This window comes from Stegastes partitus, unplaced genomic scaffold (assembly GCF_000690725.1).
Source record: "Stegastes partitus isolate 25-593 unplaced genomic scaffold, Stegastes_partitus-1.0.2 Scaffold1673, whole genome shotgun sequence".
NCBI classification, from domain to species: Eukaryota; Metazoa; Chordata; class Actinopteri; family Pomacentridae; genus Stegastes; species Stegastes partitus.
Genome location: NW_007579404.1, coordinates 64,977 through 82,887, shown reverse-complemented (window position 1 = coordinate 82,887; position 17,911 = coordinate 64,977). Strand labels below are relative to the sequence as shown.

Here is a 17,911-nt window from a genome sequence, read left to right as displayed (position 1 = left end):
ACAAAACAGATGCAACATCTGCGGCACATCTGGATGTGCTCAGACTCGATGACAACGAGCTGGCCTCATGACATCAGCTGTGATGTCACCTCCTCCACACACCTGCACCAGGTAATTGAGACCATCTGATCACACTGGATGAATAAGCGCGCTCTGATTGGAGCATCCCTAACTCCAGCTCACCTGTCCACCCCACGCATTCGCATTGGTTGGATTTGGTGAATGAAGCAGATTATTGGTCATCAGGCAGCAGAAGAGCTGAAACGTTTCATTCCAACAGTCTGAACTAGTTTGTGTCCTTCAGTTCTAAACTAGCCTCACGTAGTCGGATCATGTAGAACGGTCTGCTGCACCAATCATTGCTCTGCTACAGGAGGGGAAAAAACGTTCTGGTGTGTTTGGATTTCATTAAACCAATCACAATCAGTTTGGGGGCTGCACGGTGGCTCAGTGGTTAGCACGTCGCCTCACAGCTAGAAGACTACCGGCCTGGGATCTTTCTGCGTGGAGTCTCCATGTTCTCCCCGTGCAGCGTGGGTTCTCTGGCTTCCTTCCACACAGTACAAAAACATGCTGAGGTTAATTGGTGATTCTGACTTGTGAGTGTGTGAGTTTGTCTGTCTCTAAGTGTAGTCCTGTGATAGACTGGTTACCTGTCCAGGTGAACCTGCCTTCACCCTGAGTCAGCTGGGATACGCCAGCAGTATGCAAGTACCGAGCTGTCACTCTAAAGCCTGTTAGCCAATGGGATGAGAGCAGCCCACCTGAGCATCAGGCAGCCTAAAGTGAAGCTAAAAGTCTGATCAGAGGAAAAGAAGCAGGGGGAACCGTAAGCAGCTGTACATTTTTAAAAACCAATAAAATCTTTTGTTTGCAAGTTGAAGGTGACATTTCTTTTTTTTTTTTTTTTGCTTTGCTAGGAGTATTGATTGATTATACCGGCACCATTCCAATAACTTTCATCCAATCATATAGCATAAACGAATAGCTCTTCTGATTTGTACAAAGATGTGATACAAGCTAAGCGTATTTTAAGGGTTGGGTTTTTTTGTTCTACTTGCTTTATGAAAGACTGTATTACGGTCAGAGGAGCATTTTAAAATTTCTTCCCTAAAAACACGATCATTTTCTAAAAAACTTCATTTACAGAGCAGATTAACGTGATTTTGGACGTCTGCAGTGTCGAGGTTACTACAGTCAGGCTGTCTGTGTTTAACATTCAGAGCCTGAACTGAATCAACACGTGTCAAATTAAATCCAGTTTGTTGAACAAACCAAAGCCAGGAACGATACCTATCGAGTCATTTAGTAAAAGCCTGCCGTGTGTTAATATTCTTTGTACTTGCAGCCCTAAAATAAGCAGATAATGAACTGATTGGTAATTTGTAGTACTTTAGGGGAAAATAGTGAATATCTGTCAAACTCCAGCTAACAATGAAACAGACACATGAAGAATAAAGCTTCTAATAAAAGGTGAATAATTCATTAATATTCATGATATAAATATTAATGCTCCTCTTAGAGTTGCTCATTTTCAGGAAGTATTTTTAGAGAAATTTCAGATTGTCTGTTTTCTTTTCTTTGCACATTAAAGTTGAAGCATTTTATTCATATCCTGCATGAAACTGTACTTTTGTTCTTACACCTTTTAAGCCTTCATGTCACCGTGTGTCTCCTTCATTGCTGTAATGTGCTGCACATATAAATGTACCTTTTGTGTTTTCTGTCGCACTGAACTGAGTATTTTCACAAAACAAGACTTGAGGATGTAACATTTGGCTGCACACAGAGGGATGTTTCCATCAAAATAATAAAGCAGCAGCAGCTTGAATGTGTCACCAATAACCAGCTGAGTCACGTTCGTCTGCTGTTGGAATGAAACCCTGCAGCTCCTGCAGGTTAATCTGCCCGGCGACAGCGGTCACATGATCCAAACTAAATGAAATATTTCTGTTGATTGCTCTGAAAGTTTTCTCTTTTTGGGACGTCTGAACATGAATATACGTCTGTGTGTGTGTGTTAACATCTGCGCTACGAACACTGTTCATCTAAAATACTTTACAGATACTTTAAACTGACGTCAGTGTTGAATGAACTCCATCTTTAGTGCAATTAGTTAACATGCTCGGAGCATCAAGTCCTGCGACCGCAGCTGTTTAACAGGCATGCTCTTAATATTTCCAAGCTAAATCTCAGAGTGAGGTCCGGTTTCTGCACACGAGAGAAGTCCTGGAAGAGAACTTTTCCACAGCAACCAGAGAGGCTCTTCAGTTTGCCCTCGTGGCTGAAACTAGTACGTTTCGAAGTGAAGGAGGTGTTTGACAGACAGGAGGTGCATGATGGGAACAGTCGCTGCACCGGTTACATCTCAGGACAGAAACATGTCAGCAGGTCAGAACAAACTCAGCTCTTTAAACCGACTGAACCCAACCAACGTCCAACCTGCAGACTTCACACTGAACCTGAACTTAATGAGAACGCCCAACACACTCACTACAAATTCGTCTAAATGTTGCTCAGATTTTCATTGAATTCCATGAAAATGCTGCTACTGTATGAATCTAGTCCCACTGTTGGTCAGACAAGCATCAGGCGGCGCTAACTTGGTGCTATTTAACTCTGCAAACCCCAAAACGTACAAATTCAAAAGACGTCATCTTGAAAAAGATCACCCACATGACTCTATTTAACTGTAAAAACATAAAGAACAATCAGATTTGAACAAAATCTGAGCTTCAAATCATGACATTCCATCAAATTTACTGTATTCTACGTCTCATTTAAAATTTGGCATAAATAAGATGTTTGCTTTAACCAGATTCTGTTAAAACAAAAAAATTCTTCCCTCTTTCGCTCAACTGATTCTCCAGGACTGACTCAGCTGTGACCAAAATTCAGAGCGTATACCGGTGAACTGTAGGCAGTGTTTCCACAGAGTAGAGAGGCGGGAAGCTAATTATAAATGTCTACAGTTAAACATGTGAAGCCCCCATTTTTATTCCAGTGTTGGTAAAACCTGGACACATATTTCTGTTCATTTCTGGGATTCTAACTGGATCAGTTTTGAGTTATTTCAATCAAGTTTTAAGTCATTTTGGACGGGTTTTTAAAATTAAATGTAATTAATTGTGAACATGTTAAGTCATTTGGTACAGCTAATTTTATTTTCAACTAATTTTGAGTCATATTAGACAAATGTTTAGTCATTTAAAATACTTCATATAATTTTGGGCAGATTTTTGTCATTTTTTACTTTTTTTTTTTAATTTAATTTTGGGAACAGCATATTTTCTCTTCAGCATTTATCCAGCTGTTAACGTGAACTCAAACTGTCCCAAAGACTTCTGCTGTAATATCCTGAGGAGTCTGAGAGAGAACATTCAAACCATCTGACCTGTGGTGTCTCTCTGGTGACGACACACCAGCTTTTTGTTCCCAACAACACGACTGTCGCTCTCCACCTGCCCTACTTTCCAGATTTGTCTCCCTGTGGCTTCTTTTTCCCCCAAAAAGAAATTTCAGTTTAAGTGTATCTGCCTGGACTCAGCTGAAGAGACTCAGCTCATCACAGGTGGAGCCTGACGTGTTTCCAGAACATGACATCCAGGGAACATCAGTAGTGCTGCAGGAGCTCTGGGAGCAGAGCATCACTGCACAAGGAGACGCTTCAACAGGGATGGAGGTTACACTGAAATCTGGTTTTTGATGTTTATGTCTCTGAGCTTTTTGGTCACATCTCACATGTTTGTCTCATGAAACTGATTTTAGGATGTCCTGAAAGACATTTCCTTCAGCTCCGTCCTGATGACTCAGTTAACTTCATACAGTTTGGTTCAGTGTGTTACAGTCTGGAGGGAGGACTCGTGGATTCAGCCTCACACTCTGTCAACCTGCAGGGCAACAAGGCAACGTGTTGGGTGACCAGGACAGGCAACGGAGGGTGAGCTGCCTTAGCAGCGCCGCTGCTTCCATCAGCGAATGAAAGGATTTGATATGACTCAACAAATCAAAGGTCGACTTGCTGGCTTTTCTCTGAGCTTTTAGCACTCTGACTTGGGACTGAAATCGTTGCTCAGGTTGCCCAACCGGTTGCCCAACCGGTTGCCTCGTTGAACATAAGAGAACATTAAAGCTCAGACAGCCGCGCGGTGGGTCAGACTTTCTGTCTGAGACGATGCTGAACAAACAGAAGCAGGAAGACTTGTTGTCTGATGCGGTCACATGATGCAGTTTGTTTTATTGCTGACTGTCTGAACTCTGGAGGCTCCGCCCACACATCCCTCCGCCTTCCTCTTCTCTGGATTTTAATGGAAACAACTTGTTGACTTAGAGATCCGATCCAGGTGATGGTTTGCGGAAATGATGTAAATGGACGTCCGACTGAACTAAGAAGCTTCGTGACGAAGAGCCTTGACCGACTGCCGCGACCAGGTGAGTCATGTGACCGGAGGACAGGTCACGTGTTGTAGAACCAGCGTAAGACTTCAAAACTGGATTTCAAAGCCCAAACACAGAGCAGCTGTTAATCAATCTTCTGATTTTTTTTATTCACTTATGGTTGTTTGCTTTAGAGAAAATCTAATTTAGGCAAAGGAAAATTTAAAAATGTAAAACTAGAGATGATGAACCACAGGACCACAGGACCGGCAGATTTAAACTAAAGTTTGAATCCAGTGTTCTTCACATTGACTGAAGTGAACTCCTGTCACATAGAGTTTTATATAAAACCAGTCAGTCTGATGGGGTTTCTCCATTTTGGACAAATCTTGTCATTTTGGACAATTTTCCATCCAGCTGATTCTTTATCTACATTAACTTTATTATATTCACTGAATCCAGAGTTTTATCTTCATACTATGAATATTTTCTGTGTTACAGGCCTTTGGTGCGCATAGGACTGGGTACAAATTTCACACGTCTTTTTGGTGAATTATCTGAATTTTTTAAGACGTTTTTCTTGTTCTAGTCATTTTATGTGTCATCGTAGTCGTTTTGATACTTATACTACATTTAGTCTTTAGACTGTGACACCTGGATGGATGTAAAACTGGTAGAAGCTTTTTTTAACAGAACTCAGATGTGTTCTTCCTCCTGAAATGGCATTGATGCAGTTCTGAGGCTCAGAAATGATAGAAAAGTCCACTAAAGTGATAAATCTGGAGCCTCCTCTCTGGACTTCAAGGACCTGGAACTCTGGAATATTCACCGTATGAAGGTAGAACTCTGCTTCATTGCATATACTGAAGTTATTGTAGATAAAACAAATGTGCTGATTGTGCGGAGGTCGGGGGACACTTCCCTGTTCTTGGTCACATGACTTTCACCTCGCAGCTGGCAGCGGTCCGCTGACGCTCATGACGACACGTCCAACACAGAAACACTGATCTTCAGCCTCTGACAGCCAATCGGATTTGGGTCCCGGTGACATTCAGGTAGTGTTTCCATGACGACGGAGCTTTATGGCTGCTTGTTCCACCTGTCCACAGGCCCCGCCCCTTTGATGACACAACTATCCAACATGGAGTCCAGGTGAGGAGTGGTGTCGGCGAGTGGCAGGTCGTCTCCAGAACAGAAACATCACCAACAAAGAAAAAAGTGGCTGAAGTGTTAGGAACCGAAGAGTGAGCGATGAGTTCAGTGAGTTTTATAAAAAAGGACATCACTACGAAAAAATGCATCAGCCGGTTTAAAATCTGCAGCGCTTCAATATAAAGTGCTTCATTACATTGTTACGTTTTTACAGTTTCTTATTAAAATATCGTTTTCCCTGGAGTGAAACCATAGTAAACATGTTACACGTTGGTAAAAATAAACATTTGGAATGTCTCTTTTTTAAGAAGTCCCATTGGCTGATTTTGGTCAAGCTGAACTCGTCCCCGGAGCCTGAAACAGGAAGACGCCCACAAGGTTAACAACGTTCATCATCGGCAAACACGACAGCTGGTTACACAGAGGTGGAGCTGAGAGCAGAGCATCATGGGAGATGAGTTGGTGGCGTCACAGCAAGATGTTAGCAGCACTGAGGTCTGGAGTTACTTACGTCTTGGTGCAGCATCTGACCCACCTGTGGCAGGTGGGCAGCTCCTGACAAACTACACAATCACTAATGTCACTGAACTGTTGTGTGTTTGGATTGTGTTGTGACAGGAAACTCTCACGTGGCCCAAAATGACTACACTTTTGGGTTTGCAGTCGTTTTGTGTCTCTTTGCGGTTGCTTTGTGTGTCTTTGAGGTAGTTTTGTGTCCCTTTGCAGTCAGTGTTTGTGTTGTTGAGGTTATTTTGTAGTCTTTGTTGTCATTTTACGGCTTTCTGTAGTCATCACTTTGTAGTTGTTTTGCGGCTCTTTGCAGTCATTTTGCATCTCTATGTAGTTGTTCTTTGTCTCGTTGTTTAATGCCTCTCATCGTATCGGGACTCTTTGTAGTTGATTTGTGTCTCTTTGTCATTTTTTGATTGTTCTGCATGTCAATGAGGTCATTTTCTGTCTCTTTTCCCTTCACAGTCATTATTTGTGTGTTCTGGTCATTTTTGTCTTTGTTGTCATTTTGCAGCTCTTTGCAGTCATTTTGTGTCTCTGTAGTTTGTTTAGCAGATGTGAAAAGTATTGTAATTTAACCTCTCCAAACACTGGAAATATCTAAAACGTGTTTGGTTCTACTGGTTCTACTGTGACCTCAGGACATAGAGCGAGTATCCATGCAGAAGCTCAGACTCAGCAGATCAAACTCTCACAAAGCAGAGTTTAATGTTGTAGCAACAAGATCCACAACATGGACGTTCTTTGACTTCATGCACATTTTTAATGAGTCTCTGATTGAATAAGAGCAACGCAGCAGCAAGAGATGGAAGACTGACTGAATTTAAACCAGCCTGTGAATCCACCTGGAGTCATCAGCATGCTGCTAATGATCAGCCTGTTTCACTGATCAATATGGCAGGGAGTGAATCTCATGGAGTGGACATTTTAAATCCAATCTGCTGAAGAATCGTCCCTAAAGAAACGCTGCTACAGTTTGTTATCTGCTGAGTCCTGAAAGCACGACGGTGACAAAAGAAGGTCAAACAGAAAAACACTCAAGCGGAGCTGCAGAGAAACACGTTTATAAAAACCCTTCAAATATAAAAAATACAAAAGTAAAAAATATATTAATCACAAACAGAAATTTGATGAGTTAAGTCCCAGCCGCCATGATGGTGATGATGGTGATGATGATGAGGATGAGGATGATGATGATGATGAGGATGAGTCGTGTTAGCATGCATCAGTGTTCATCCAATCAGCATGCTCGGTTTAGCATGTCTCTTAGCATGCATCAGTCAGCACGTGTGTGTGTTAGCACATTGGTTAGCACGTTTGTTAGCACGTCCGTTAGCACGTGGCGTTGACGGCGGCTGATTTGGCAGAGGGGGCGGAGCTTGGCGTGTGCAGCAGGCTGACGAACAGGAAGAGGGTGGAGGTGGGCAGGTAGAAGCAAAGGAAGAGGACGACGTCCTCGCTGAGACAGAGGACGAAGTCGCTCTGCTCCGTCAGCACCCAGTCCACCAGCACCCCCACCAGCAGGTAGTACACCTGGAACTCCTGAAGCTCCTCCCACTCCCCGCCCCAGTCCGGCCCCACCTCCTCAAATGAGCTCCTCCGCCTGGCCACGCCCCCTCCTCCTCCTCCGTCGTCACTCACCATGGGCTTCATCTCCGCCCCTTCCGACACCGCCTCCTTGACCCGGCTCCGCCCACGCTCCACGGCACGCTCCAACCGCCGACTGCTCTCCACAAACTCCTGCAGGAGCAGAGCGTAGAGGGGCGGGTCATCAGGTGATGGCCGTTAACAAACAGAACACTGAGAATTTTTCAGGTCCTTTATAGACAGACCAACCAGATTGAGCTTCCTGAAGGAACTTGATGGAAACTCATGATGGAACCTGAACCTGATGGATCCTGCAGGAACCTGGTGAAAACTGACTCTACCTGATACAATTTGGTGAAACCTTAAGGTACCTGATGGAACTGTGATGGATCTTGAAAGAACCTGGTGGTACCTGACTGAACCTGGAATCTGGTGGAACCTGATTAAACCTGATGTAATGTGGTGGAAGCTGAAGGTACTTGGACGGAAACTGATGGATCTTGAGCAAACTTTGATGAACCCTAGTAGAACCTGATCAAACCTGAAGGTACCTGATGTAAAGTGGTGGATCTTGAAAGAAGCTGGTGGAACCTCAAGATGTCTGATGGAAGTTATTGGATTTTAAAAGAACCAGGTGGAACTGGGTAAAACGTGAAGACATCTGACTTACAACTGGTGGAACCTGATTAAACCTGGTGGAACCTGAAATTACCTGGAAAAAATTCATGGATCTTTAAGAAAAATGATGGAACCTAATGGAACCTGAAGACCTTTGTTGTGTCCTGCTGGTGAAACCGTCACCTCACAGGTTTTGGTCATTTGTCCCACTGATTTGTAGTGAAAAGATAAAGTGGGCGGGTCTTATCTGATACAAGCCTATCAGCAAGCAGACAGGGAATTGATTAGTAGATTGACACTGACTAATTTTTTCTTTTAAAACATTTGCTGTTTCCAGTTTGTCATACATGATAGTAAGTTGGGTTTGGACCACTGGTCAAACAGCACAGAACATCTGAAGACGCTCCTGCTGGAACGTGGGGACTCACCATCAGAGCTTTGTCCATGAAGAACTCCTTCCCTGGAGTGCCGTCGTTGTACTTGGTGTCGATGGCGAAGCAGAGGAAGAGGACGTCCACCACGATCTCAAAGATGGACAGGAAGCAGTGAGCCACCAGGAAGGAGAAGAGACACACAATGATGAGCGGCAGCAGCCACTCGGCGTAATCCCGCTGGTAGTTCAGAAGGAGGACACCGGCGAATGCTGTCGACGTCACGATCAGGATCTGAAGACACGAGGGAAAACAAACACTGACGGTTCAAATAAGTGGGAGAAACCGCTGGTGGTTATTCTTATTTCAGTGTAAATATCAAAGAAAGTCCTGATCTCATTTAGATCAGCGGTCCATGGGAAGCAGTCTGCACTTATGTAACGCTTCTCTACCTTAATGTTACTCAAGTGCTTTACAATGTTTTCTCATTCACACACATTCATACACCAATGGCGACAGAGCTACCATGCAAGGCGCTGCCTGACATTAGCAGCAACTTCGGGTTCAGTGTCTTGCCCAAGGGGCAGGAGATCGAACCACCAACCTTGTGATCAAAGGACAATCGCCCTACCAGCTGAGTCACAGCTGCCCTTAGTCAATGACCTTTGCCAAGCGAGGACCTACAGATGTACCCGATAAAGGAAACCCTTTAGCGATCAGTACCATCAAGAATCTATGCGTGGTTCTTTGTTTATGTTGACTGCAGGTGTCACAAATTAAAATTTATTCCTATTAAATGCTGTATTTAAAGCAATAATTTAGTAACTGTTACTTAAAATTGAGTACACGAGACATTTGTCCTGTGCTGATACTGACATTGATGCTTTAAGCCACAGACTAACAGGATGTGGAAACTCCTACACTCATCACTATGACATATAGCTGCTAGTCCTAGTTGATCCCAGCTTGTTTTAACTCATGTGTGCTGGCTGGAGGTGATTAAGCTTCACAAAAGACAGTGTCATGGTGGCCCTTTAGTAGTTAAACCCCCATAATGCTCTCTGTTAGCGAACATGACCTGCTGGTAGTCAGAGTGACTGTGTTCTGGGGTTGCTACAGTATTGAACAGTAAAGGGCTCCACCTGGTGGAATAACTGTGTATTACACAGTGACTGTCTGACCAACATTATGTGTCTGCAGCAGGGGAGGCTGTACTTTCAGGACTACACTTCTAGGATCGTTTTCACAACAACCACGCCTCCTGAATTTGGTGGTCGTGATAGTGCGGCCACATCCCACCCAGAGTACTGTTTTCTGTCCATTAACTTATAGTTTTAAAAGTTTATTCCACCAAAATAAAATTCAGTGTTGTTTCCTACAGACACGCTTCTCAATTGTAGGAAGAATTAAAATGCTCTGCAGGGACGTTGTGACCAGTCAGTGACTCAACTATTCTCCTATAGAGAAACACTGCTGCCTCACCTTCCCCAGGAAGAGCACGAAGTCTCCGACGGCATTGATTGTGGCGACGCGCAGAGCGTTTTCCACCAGGATTACGAAGGCGTCGCGTGCAGATGTGCAGAAACTGGTGCTGTTGATGGCTGTGGCTGCATATGCATTCTGGGAAACAAAAGACAGACGGTGGTAAGACCAAAATTACATACAAGATGAGAGACAAGAAGAGGGCCGACTGTCACCTGATTGAGATAGTTGAGGCACTTCTCCAAACACCACAGACAGCAGATACAAGTTTTCAGCAGACAGCGAGCGCACGCGTTCTCCTGAGAAAACACAAAATCATGATATGAGATCAGAAATAAAGTCACTGTTTGTTTTCTCACTAAACAGCAAACAGAAGAAAAACAAAACGAGGGAAGAATTCTGAAACCAGCAGCGTTTAACCATCTGAACCCCAAATCCTAAAGGTGGGTTCAAAAGTGGTGTTACTTAAAAAAAAAAAAAAAAGAAAGAAAAGTAAACATCATTAAAATGACACTATTATCAACCAGAATTAACGAAACAGAATTATTTTAAATTGTCTGATGGTCCTTGAATGTATTACAAATGGCATTATACTGGGAAAGTGAACCAAACCTGAGCTGAAAATTGTGATCTCAAAATCACCAATTTGCTGTAAGCAAATCAGTGTTTCCAGAGAACAGAGTCGACGACAAGAGAGACTGAGAGGAAACTCAAGAAACAAGACAAAGCAAGAAAAGGAGACAAATTGAAAAAATGAAGCACAAAACAACAGAAGGGAAACAAAATAGGACGAAAAAGTGACAAAATGACCACAAAGAGATACGAAATGACAAAAACTACCACAAAATGACACAAAAAAAAGAACAAAACGAGACACAAAAATGTCAACAACGAGACAAAACGGCACAAAACAAAAACATTTTGACAAAACTGTCTCACAGAGTTTGTAGAGTTTGTGTAAACATGTAAGTAGTTAACTGCTTCTACTGTTGGTAACACTCGGAAAACTGTTGGACATGTTGATTCCAGGGCTGCAAAGACCTTTGAAAGGTTGAAAACCCCCCATTTCTGTCTGTTTTTACAGTTTCTGGCTGATAAATTGTGTTATTTTAGAGATTATTTTAAAGACAACACGCCTTTCAAATCTGCCAGTAAGATTCAGGAGACTAAAGGAAGTTCTTCGTACCTTTCCTTTGAGCTGGTTGTGGATGTACATGAGGATGAGTCTGGGAATCTTGACCAGTGTGATGATGAAGGATCCCTTAGCCACGGTGCCCAGGTGGTACCGGACCAGCCGCAGGACTGAGGACAGGATTGGGGTCACCGGGAGTCGGTTCTTGTCCCTGAAACACAAAGTCATATGACCTGTCAGCAGACATCCAGCAGAAGCTTCAGTAAAACGAAGGTGGAGGCTCGATGTCCACATCTGTCCAGACTCGCATAAAACAGGGAGGTAAGAATTGTTCAGAGTCTTTTTTTTTTCTGCATGTATGATTCCAGTGAATAATCTGCAGGGACAAACACATCATCTTCCCTTCAGGATGCTGGATGTTTCTGCAAAGAAGCTACAGATTCTAAAAGCTTCGCACTCGTCTTTAACTTAACACAGAACATCATCACAGCTTCAAGGTGGACTCCAGAGTTGCACCATACTGGAAAATGGAATTGGACTGGATTTTTTAGCAGATGACTTGAATAACTCTGTCTATAAGTATCAATTATTCTAAAATGACTTTGTAGGGAAGTGCATCTGCAGAGAAAATAAAAAAATATTTTGAAAAGCAGTTTGAAATCTTCTTCTTATGGTGTAACTCTGACAAAAACCATTTGAATTAGTTTTAATCTTTGGATGTCATGTAGGCTCCAGCCCTCCCACGACCCCGGTGAGGGCGAAGCGGTGTGTAGAGAATGGATGGATGTCATTCAGATCTTTGTGCTGATGATTTAAATGATCAAACTAAGACCTGCAGACAGAACCTGTTTCTGTTCGGCATCATCTTTTCTGTAGCTGAAATATTTACATACAGCTGACAGAGTCTGCACCATTATGGACAGAATCACTCCAGGAACCGTCCCTGTAGAACCTCAGCGCTGCTTTCAGCTCAAAACAGAGTTCCTGTTCCAGAGTAAGTGTTTGTGAGCGACCCTGAAAAACTGCTGTGTGGGTCTGAACTCAGAGAGGACAACATGTTCAGGAGCAGCCTTCACCTCTCTAACATCAGCACTAACAACGTAAAGTTCTCTATATATACATGGAAGTGGAGCTATGTTGTTTTAGTCACTGAGTTAATGCCGAAGCTGTTGCAAACAGAAAGAATGAAAGGACCAAAGAAGTCACCACCTCCTGCAGCAGCAAAACACTTCACGTGAATATTTGTGCCAAAGCTGAAGACATGTTCTCAGGCCTTTGATAAACATTGTGTTCAAGAGAATGGCACAAATAACAAAAGATATAAAAAGCCTCCACCCTCAGCTGTCACTAGCATGTGTTGTCAGATTTTAAACTGAACAAATGACAAAAAACTGGAAAATGTGATGTTTCAATGATGAGTGAGTTCGACTCATTTGCAAGATGGATTAACCCCTAAACATAAAACACAGGATAGAAAAGGTCGTCTGACACTAGAGCCTGTGTGTGCCTTTATGGCTCATAGTGACCTGGCTCACTAAAACACAAACCTCAGCTGAATCGAAGATGTTTTGAGCATTGAGGGGATGCAGGTGTAACATACAAGAATAACATACGGACTCTTTTGTATGAGTGAGGAGACAGAGGATGCTCTCTTATGGGTGAGAGGTAGACGGTGTGGACGCAGGTGCAAGCCGAGGGATAGTGTAGTCGTAAAAATAATTAGCCACGATTAGATCACACACTCTCAGATGTGAATAAATTCAAACATAATGGTGGCAGAGATGTCTTGATTGGGCTGTGATTTCACAGGAGGAGAAGTTGCAAAGAACATAAGACGTTGTAATGCATTGTTTAGACGGTTAAATCTCCAGATTTGCTCGTGTATATTCCTGCAACTTCTGTATTGAATAAACATTATTCACAACAGACTCTGAAAGCTGTTTAAAGACAATTTCTCTCGGTAACTTTTGAAAACACCAGCAGCTGATCAAGAGGAGGTTTTGTTGACTAAGTGTTGGACGAAGCTGCCTGACCGTCACTGTTGGCGGTCTGAGTCACGACCTGTGCAGGCGTGTGATGAGGCGGGAAGGCGTGTGGACTCACCTGGTGAAGTAATACGTGACCACGGCTCCAGCCACAGTCATCTGCTGACAGGCCAGGATGAACTCGCTGATCCAGACCAGACCCACAGCGTGGTACCAGGTCAGGTACTGCAGAGGACCCGTCAGCCGGAACTCCGTCAGCCCCGTCTCCTCGTTCTGGACCGGGTTACCTGCAAATCCGCACGGACCAGGACCAGTATCCAGAGGGGACAGAGAAACAAAGCAGAACATCAGATGATCAAACAAAATAAATAAATAGTGACTGCAAGAAAGAAACCTGAGCTGATTTCAGCTGCAACAGCAGCTCAAAGAACAACTCAGCTGTGGAGTTTCATTTCATAAAAAAGACAAAAAGAAGGAAAACTGTTTGTTGTTGTTTCTCGTTAGCGTTTGTTGTTGCCGTTTGCTGGCGTTTGCTGGTTTTGTTTGTGTGTATTGGTGGTGTTAGTTGCTGGTGATTGTGGGGGTGTTACTGTTGCTGTTTGTTGGTTGTGTTTGTGTGTGTTGGTCGTATTTGTTGGTGTTGTTTGTTGGTGTTTGTTGGCTTTTGTGTTGCTGAGAGTGGCTGAGGGCAGCGACTGACCGGTGGTTCCCAGGAACAGCAGCACCAGGATCCAGTAGATCCAGAAGAGCAGCAGGGCGAGGAAGGTGACGAAGGGCTGCAGGGTGAGCAGCGGCAGGTGGATGAAGACTTTTCCGGCCACGTGGAACAGAGCGATGGTGAGAGCGACTCGTTTCCTCATGAACAGCATCAGCAGCAGCAGGATGATCTGCACACAGACACACACTCAGTCCTGCTCCCAACAACAAAGCACCACAAACCACGCAGAGACACCTACGGTGAAGACGGTGGCGGCGACGGCGTAGACGAGCAGCGCCTGGCCGCTGTCCCGGCTGACCTCCACCTCCTCCTTCCCCTCCTTCGGCACCTTGGTGGACGTGTCGTTGCCGTAGAGCCGGTGGTCGATGTAGAGCCACCAGAGGACGCTGGTCCCCGCTGAGACAAACAACACAACACCGTGAACACAACACCAACACACAGCAGAGGTCACAGCTCAGACTATCAGAAAGTAGGCTCACCGAGGGATCCAAGGACGACCAGCGAGGTGAGGATCCAGACGAGGACGGCGGAGATGTACCGGATGATCACCATGAGGATCATCGAGAGCACTGAAAGACAAAAAAAGACGCTGATCCTGCAGTCTGACAGCTCCGATCTCTCAGTTTAACTTTTTGGACTCATTGTTCGTCACTGTGGGTTTAATTTTAAATCTAATATTAGGTATGTATGCATATATAGTGTATGTACAGAGTTTAACAAATGCATCCAGCATCATGAAGCGCTTTAATGCCTCAGCTCTCCACGTTTCACCATTTTGAACAGGAATGAGGAATTTCAAACTGGATTCACCTTTTCATATCTGAGCCGGTTCACTGGGCGTCTCTGAGAAGTCGGAAATTAATCAAGCCTAACATTTAACGACTAAAACTTATTTTTCTGATCAGGAATGCAGGTAACTAACTATAATTTGACTTCTTAGTCAAGAAATAATGTGTTTTACTGTTTTTCTGTTTTTTTATAAAACAGTAAATCTGAAAATTCAAAACTCGTAACAATAATAATTATATTTTAGCATTAAAAATATCATTTGGGTCAAAGAGCTTCTACATACTGGTGTATTAACCATTACAGAAACATGAGAAATGATCTAGGTCATTACCAATGCTGTTAATTTAGGGCGGCATAAACCTGACATTGGGTGGACGTCTGATACACTTGTTAAGCTCTGACTACGTATATGTTTATATATATATTAGTGATTAATCTGAGAAAACATTCAACATTTATAAGTAGAGAGAGAGATATAATATAAATGCACATCTATGCAAACAGCAGAACCATGACTAGAAGTAAAAAGAACTCAAAATGTCATCTGTGCAGCATGACACAGGCAGAATGACACAAATCTGAAATAAACTGATTATCTATTTCTGAATTTCAGTTTCCACAGTTCTTACCAACACTGGAAAAAACGGAGGCTCCACGAACTACAGACATCTAACTATTTTATTTACAGCCTCTACAAACTGAGCCCATTTTGTTTCCTTTCTGTTGTTTGTTGTCTCTTTTTTCTTATTGTGTTTCTGATTCGTGACATTTCACTTCTCTGTCTCTTTGTGCTTCTTTTGTCTCATCCTTGTAATTTTTGCGTCTCCCTACTGTTATCTGGCGTCTTGTTTTTCTTGCTTTCCGTCTCCTATCTGGACTTTTTGTCTAATTCCTGTCGGTTTACTTTTTGTTATTGTTGATTTGTGTCTAGTTTTTCTCATTTCGTGTCTCATTTTTCTTGTTTGTGTCTCTTTCAGAAAGTTTGTCTCGTTTAGTTTTCTGTGCCGTTGGTGGGATTTTGTGTCTCATGGGGATAGTTTTCTGTCCTCTGTTTCATTTTGTGTCTCTTTGTGTCATTTTGTGTCTCTTTGTGGTCGAGTTCAACTAATAAAATAAGGAACGGTGCTGTTTTTAGCTGCACTCTGAAACTCTGGATTTCTGTCACCGGACTGTTGGTCAGAGCTGAGTCCGTCATGGAGAATCAGTTGTGCTGTGATGCGCAGAATTTGGGGGTTTTCTCAGAATTTGATAAGAATATACGGTTTATTTTTGGTGACTTTTAAAATGAAACATAAAATAAAATGCTTTTGATGAAGTGGAGCTCAGATTTGGTTAATTTTCTCGGCACAAACACGCATCACTGATGAGACGTTCATGAGCAGTCTGATAAATGGTGTCCCGTGGGTAATTTTTTTTGCAACATGTAACTTGATAGATAACTTGTCAGAACCTGCTGGGAGGTGTTTGGGTTCAGCGGGTAAAAGGATTTAACCTCAGCGTTCTGGTTCGTACCGAGAGCGAGGACACACAGGCCGATGATGATCTCTTTACTGGCGGCAACGCCGGCGATCAGTCGGTGCAGAACGCTGTTGTCACCCACAAACGTCACCACGGCCTCCGCAAACCTGGCGTAGCAGGAGACGTCGACCGGCGTGCAGCGATTAAACACCGGCAGCGGTTTGCTGAGGACAGACAGAGGGGAGGTCAGCGGCAGAACAAGGAGAAGCAGAGGCAGGAGGAAGAGCTGCACGTACCTTGGAGGAACTGGAAGTTTGGGACATTTAGTGAATCTCTCAGGGAGACCAGGATATTTATGACCTGCCAACTCATAGGAACACAGCTCAGAGCCTGCAAGACAAAACACAGGGACCAACTTCATCATCATCACCATCACCATCATCATGAAACTATTCAGGTGTCACAGATAAGCTGGTCCCTCTGTGGGAATCAGTGACAGAGTATTTAGGTGCTTTAAATGAGTCACTTTTTAGGTGTAGCACACAAACCTGTCCCTCTGTGTAAATCAGGTTTAGGTGGAACAGTTTAAGTGTTTCGGTTGTGTAAGTCAGGGACAGACTGTTCAGGTGTAACAGCTAAACTGGTCCCTCTATGTGAATCAGGGACAGACTGTTCAGGTGTAACAGCTAAACTGGTCCCTCTCTGTGCGATTCTGTGACAGTGGTTCCTTTCATAACCTACATGAGGAGCTGCGTGGTGCTGATTGAATGTCTGCTGTCACGTTTCAACACGTTTCTGTCTCTAACAAACAGTGAGTGCTCTGAGTTGCAGAGCAGCCATGATGGCGGACAAATGGAGCCGAGTGGCACCGACGATACGACCCATGTTAATGCAGCCTTTGTTACTGTACTGTGTGTGTGTGTGCGTTCAGTGCTGTGTGTTGTTGGTGTGTTTGCTGTGCAGACATTCGTCATCGCCGTGACGTGACGGTGATCGACCGTCCAACTGCTGACATCACTGCTTCCTCCAGAACCAACCTAAATGTGTGGAGTTCAGTGTTTGTGAGGACCTTCAGTCACACGGTTTGGACACACCTTCTCATTCAGTGCTTGTTATTTATTTGAATTATTTTCTACATTTTAGGTTAATACTGAAGATATCAAAACTATGAAAGAACACATATGGAATTATGCAGTAAGAATGGGCGCCCCTATATCTCACCCAGCTGAACAAGGCTGTGGTTCCCCGATGCAGCGGTTGTGGGTTTGACTCCTGCTCATGACCCTTTGCTGCAGGTCTCTCCCTATTCTTCTCCCCCTTTCCTGTCTATCTCTACTGCTCTGTGGTCCAACTCATTCCAAACCATCTCAGCTGGGTTTAGGGCGGGTGACTCTGGTGCAGCACTCCATCACTTTGTTTCTTGGTCAAACAGCCCTTACAGAGCCTGGAGGTGTGTGTTGGGCTCATTGTCTGGTTGGAAAACTAATGATGGTTCCAGTAAGCACAAACCAGATGGGATGGCACGGCGCTGCAGAATGCTGTGGTAGCCATGCTGGTTAATGTGTCTTGAATTTGAATAAATCACCAACAGTGTCACCAGCAAAGCACCATCACACCACCACAGCTCCTCCTCCAGGCCTCACGGTGGAACCACACATGCAGAAACCATCGCTCACCTTCTCTGGTCTCACACAGACACGGCGGTCGGAACCAAAAATCTCAAATCTGGACT

The 17,911-nt window shown here is 43.8% G+C and overlaps 1 protein-coding gene across 1 annotated transcript in view; it reads right to left on the bottom strand.

The window, feature by feature from the left end:
* Nucleotides 1–5,194: 5,194 nt before the first annotated feature.
* slc44a1b (solute carrier family 44 member 1b) overlaps nucleotides 5,195–17,911 on the bottom strand; it is a 25,673-nt gene continuing 12,956 nt past the window's right edge. The window contains exons 4-16 of the mRNA XM_008301451.1: nucleotides 17,856–17,860; nucleotides 16,476–16,569; nucleotides 16,234–16,403; nucleotides 14,412–14,501; nucleotides 14,171–14,328; nucleotides 13,915–14,101; nucleotides 13,333–13,501; nucleotides 11,284–11,440; nucleotides 10,313–10,396; nucleotides 10,098–10,235; nucleotides 8,673–8,909; nucleotides 7,681–7,779; nucleotides 5,195–5,883 (exon numbers count right to left, since the gene is read on the bottom strand). Coding sequence (XP_008299673.1) covers nucleotides 5,860–5,883; nucleotides 7,681–7,779; nucleotides 8,673–8,909; nucleotides 10,098–10,235; nucleotides 10,313–10,396; nucleotides 11,284–11,440; nucleotides 13,333–13,501; nucleotides 13,915–14,101; nucleotides 14,171–14,328; nucleotides 14,412–14,501; nucleotides 16,234–16,403; nucleotides 16,476–16,569; nucleotides 17,856–17,860 — 1,612 coding nt within the window. The 3' untranslated portion in view covers nucleotides 5,195–5,859. The remainder of the gene's footprint in view (nucleotides 5,884–7,680; nucleotides 7,780–8,672; nucleotides 8,910–10,097; nucleotides 10,236–10,312; nucleotides 10,397–11,283; nucleotides 11,441–13,332; nucleotides 13,502–13,914; nucleotides 14,102–14,170; nucleotides 14,329–14,411; nucleotides 14,502–16,233; nucleotides 16,404–16,475; nucleotides 16,570–17,855; nucleotides 17,861–17,911) is intronic.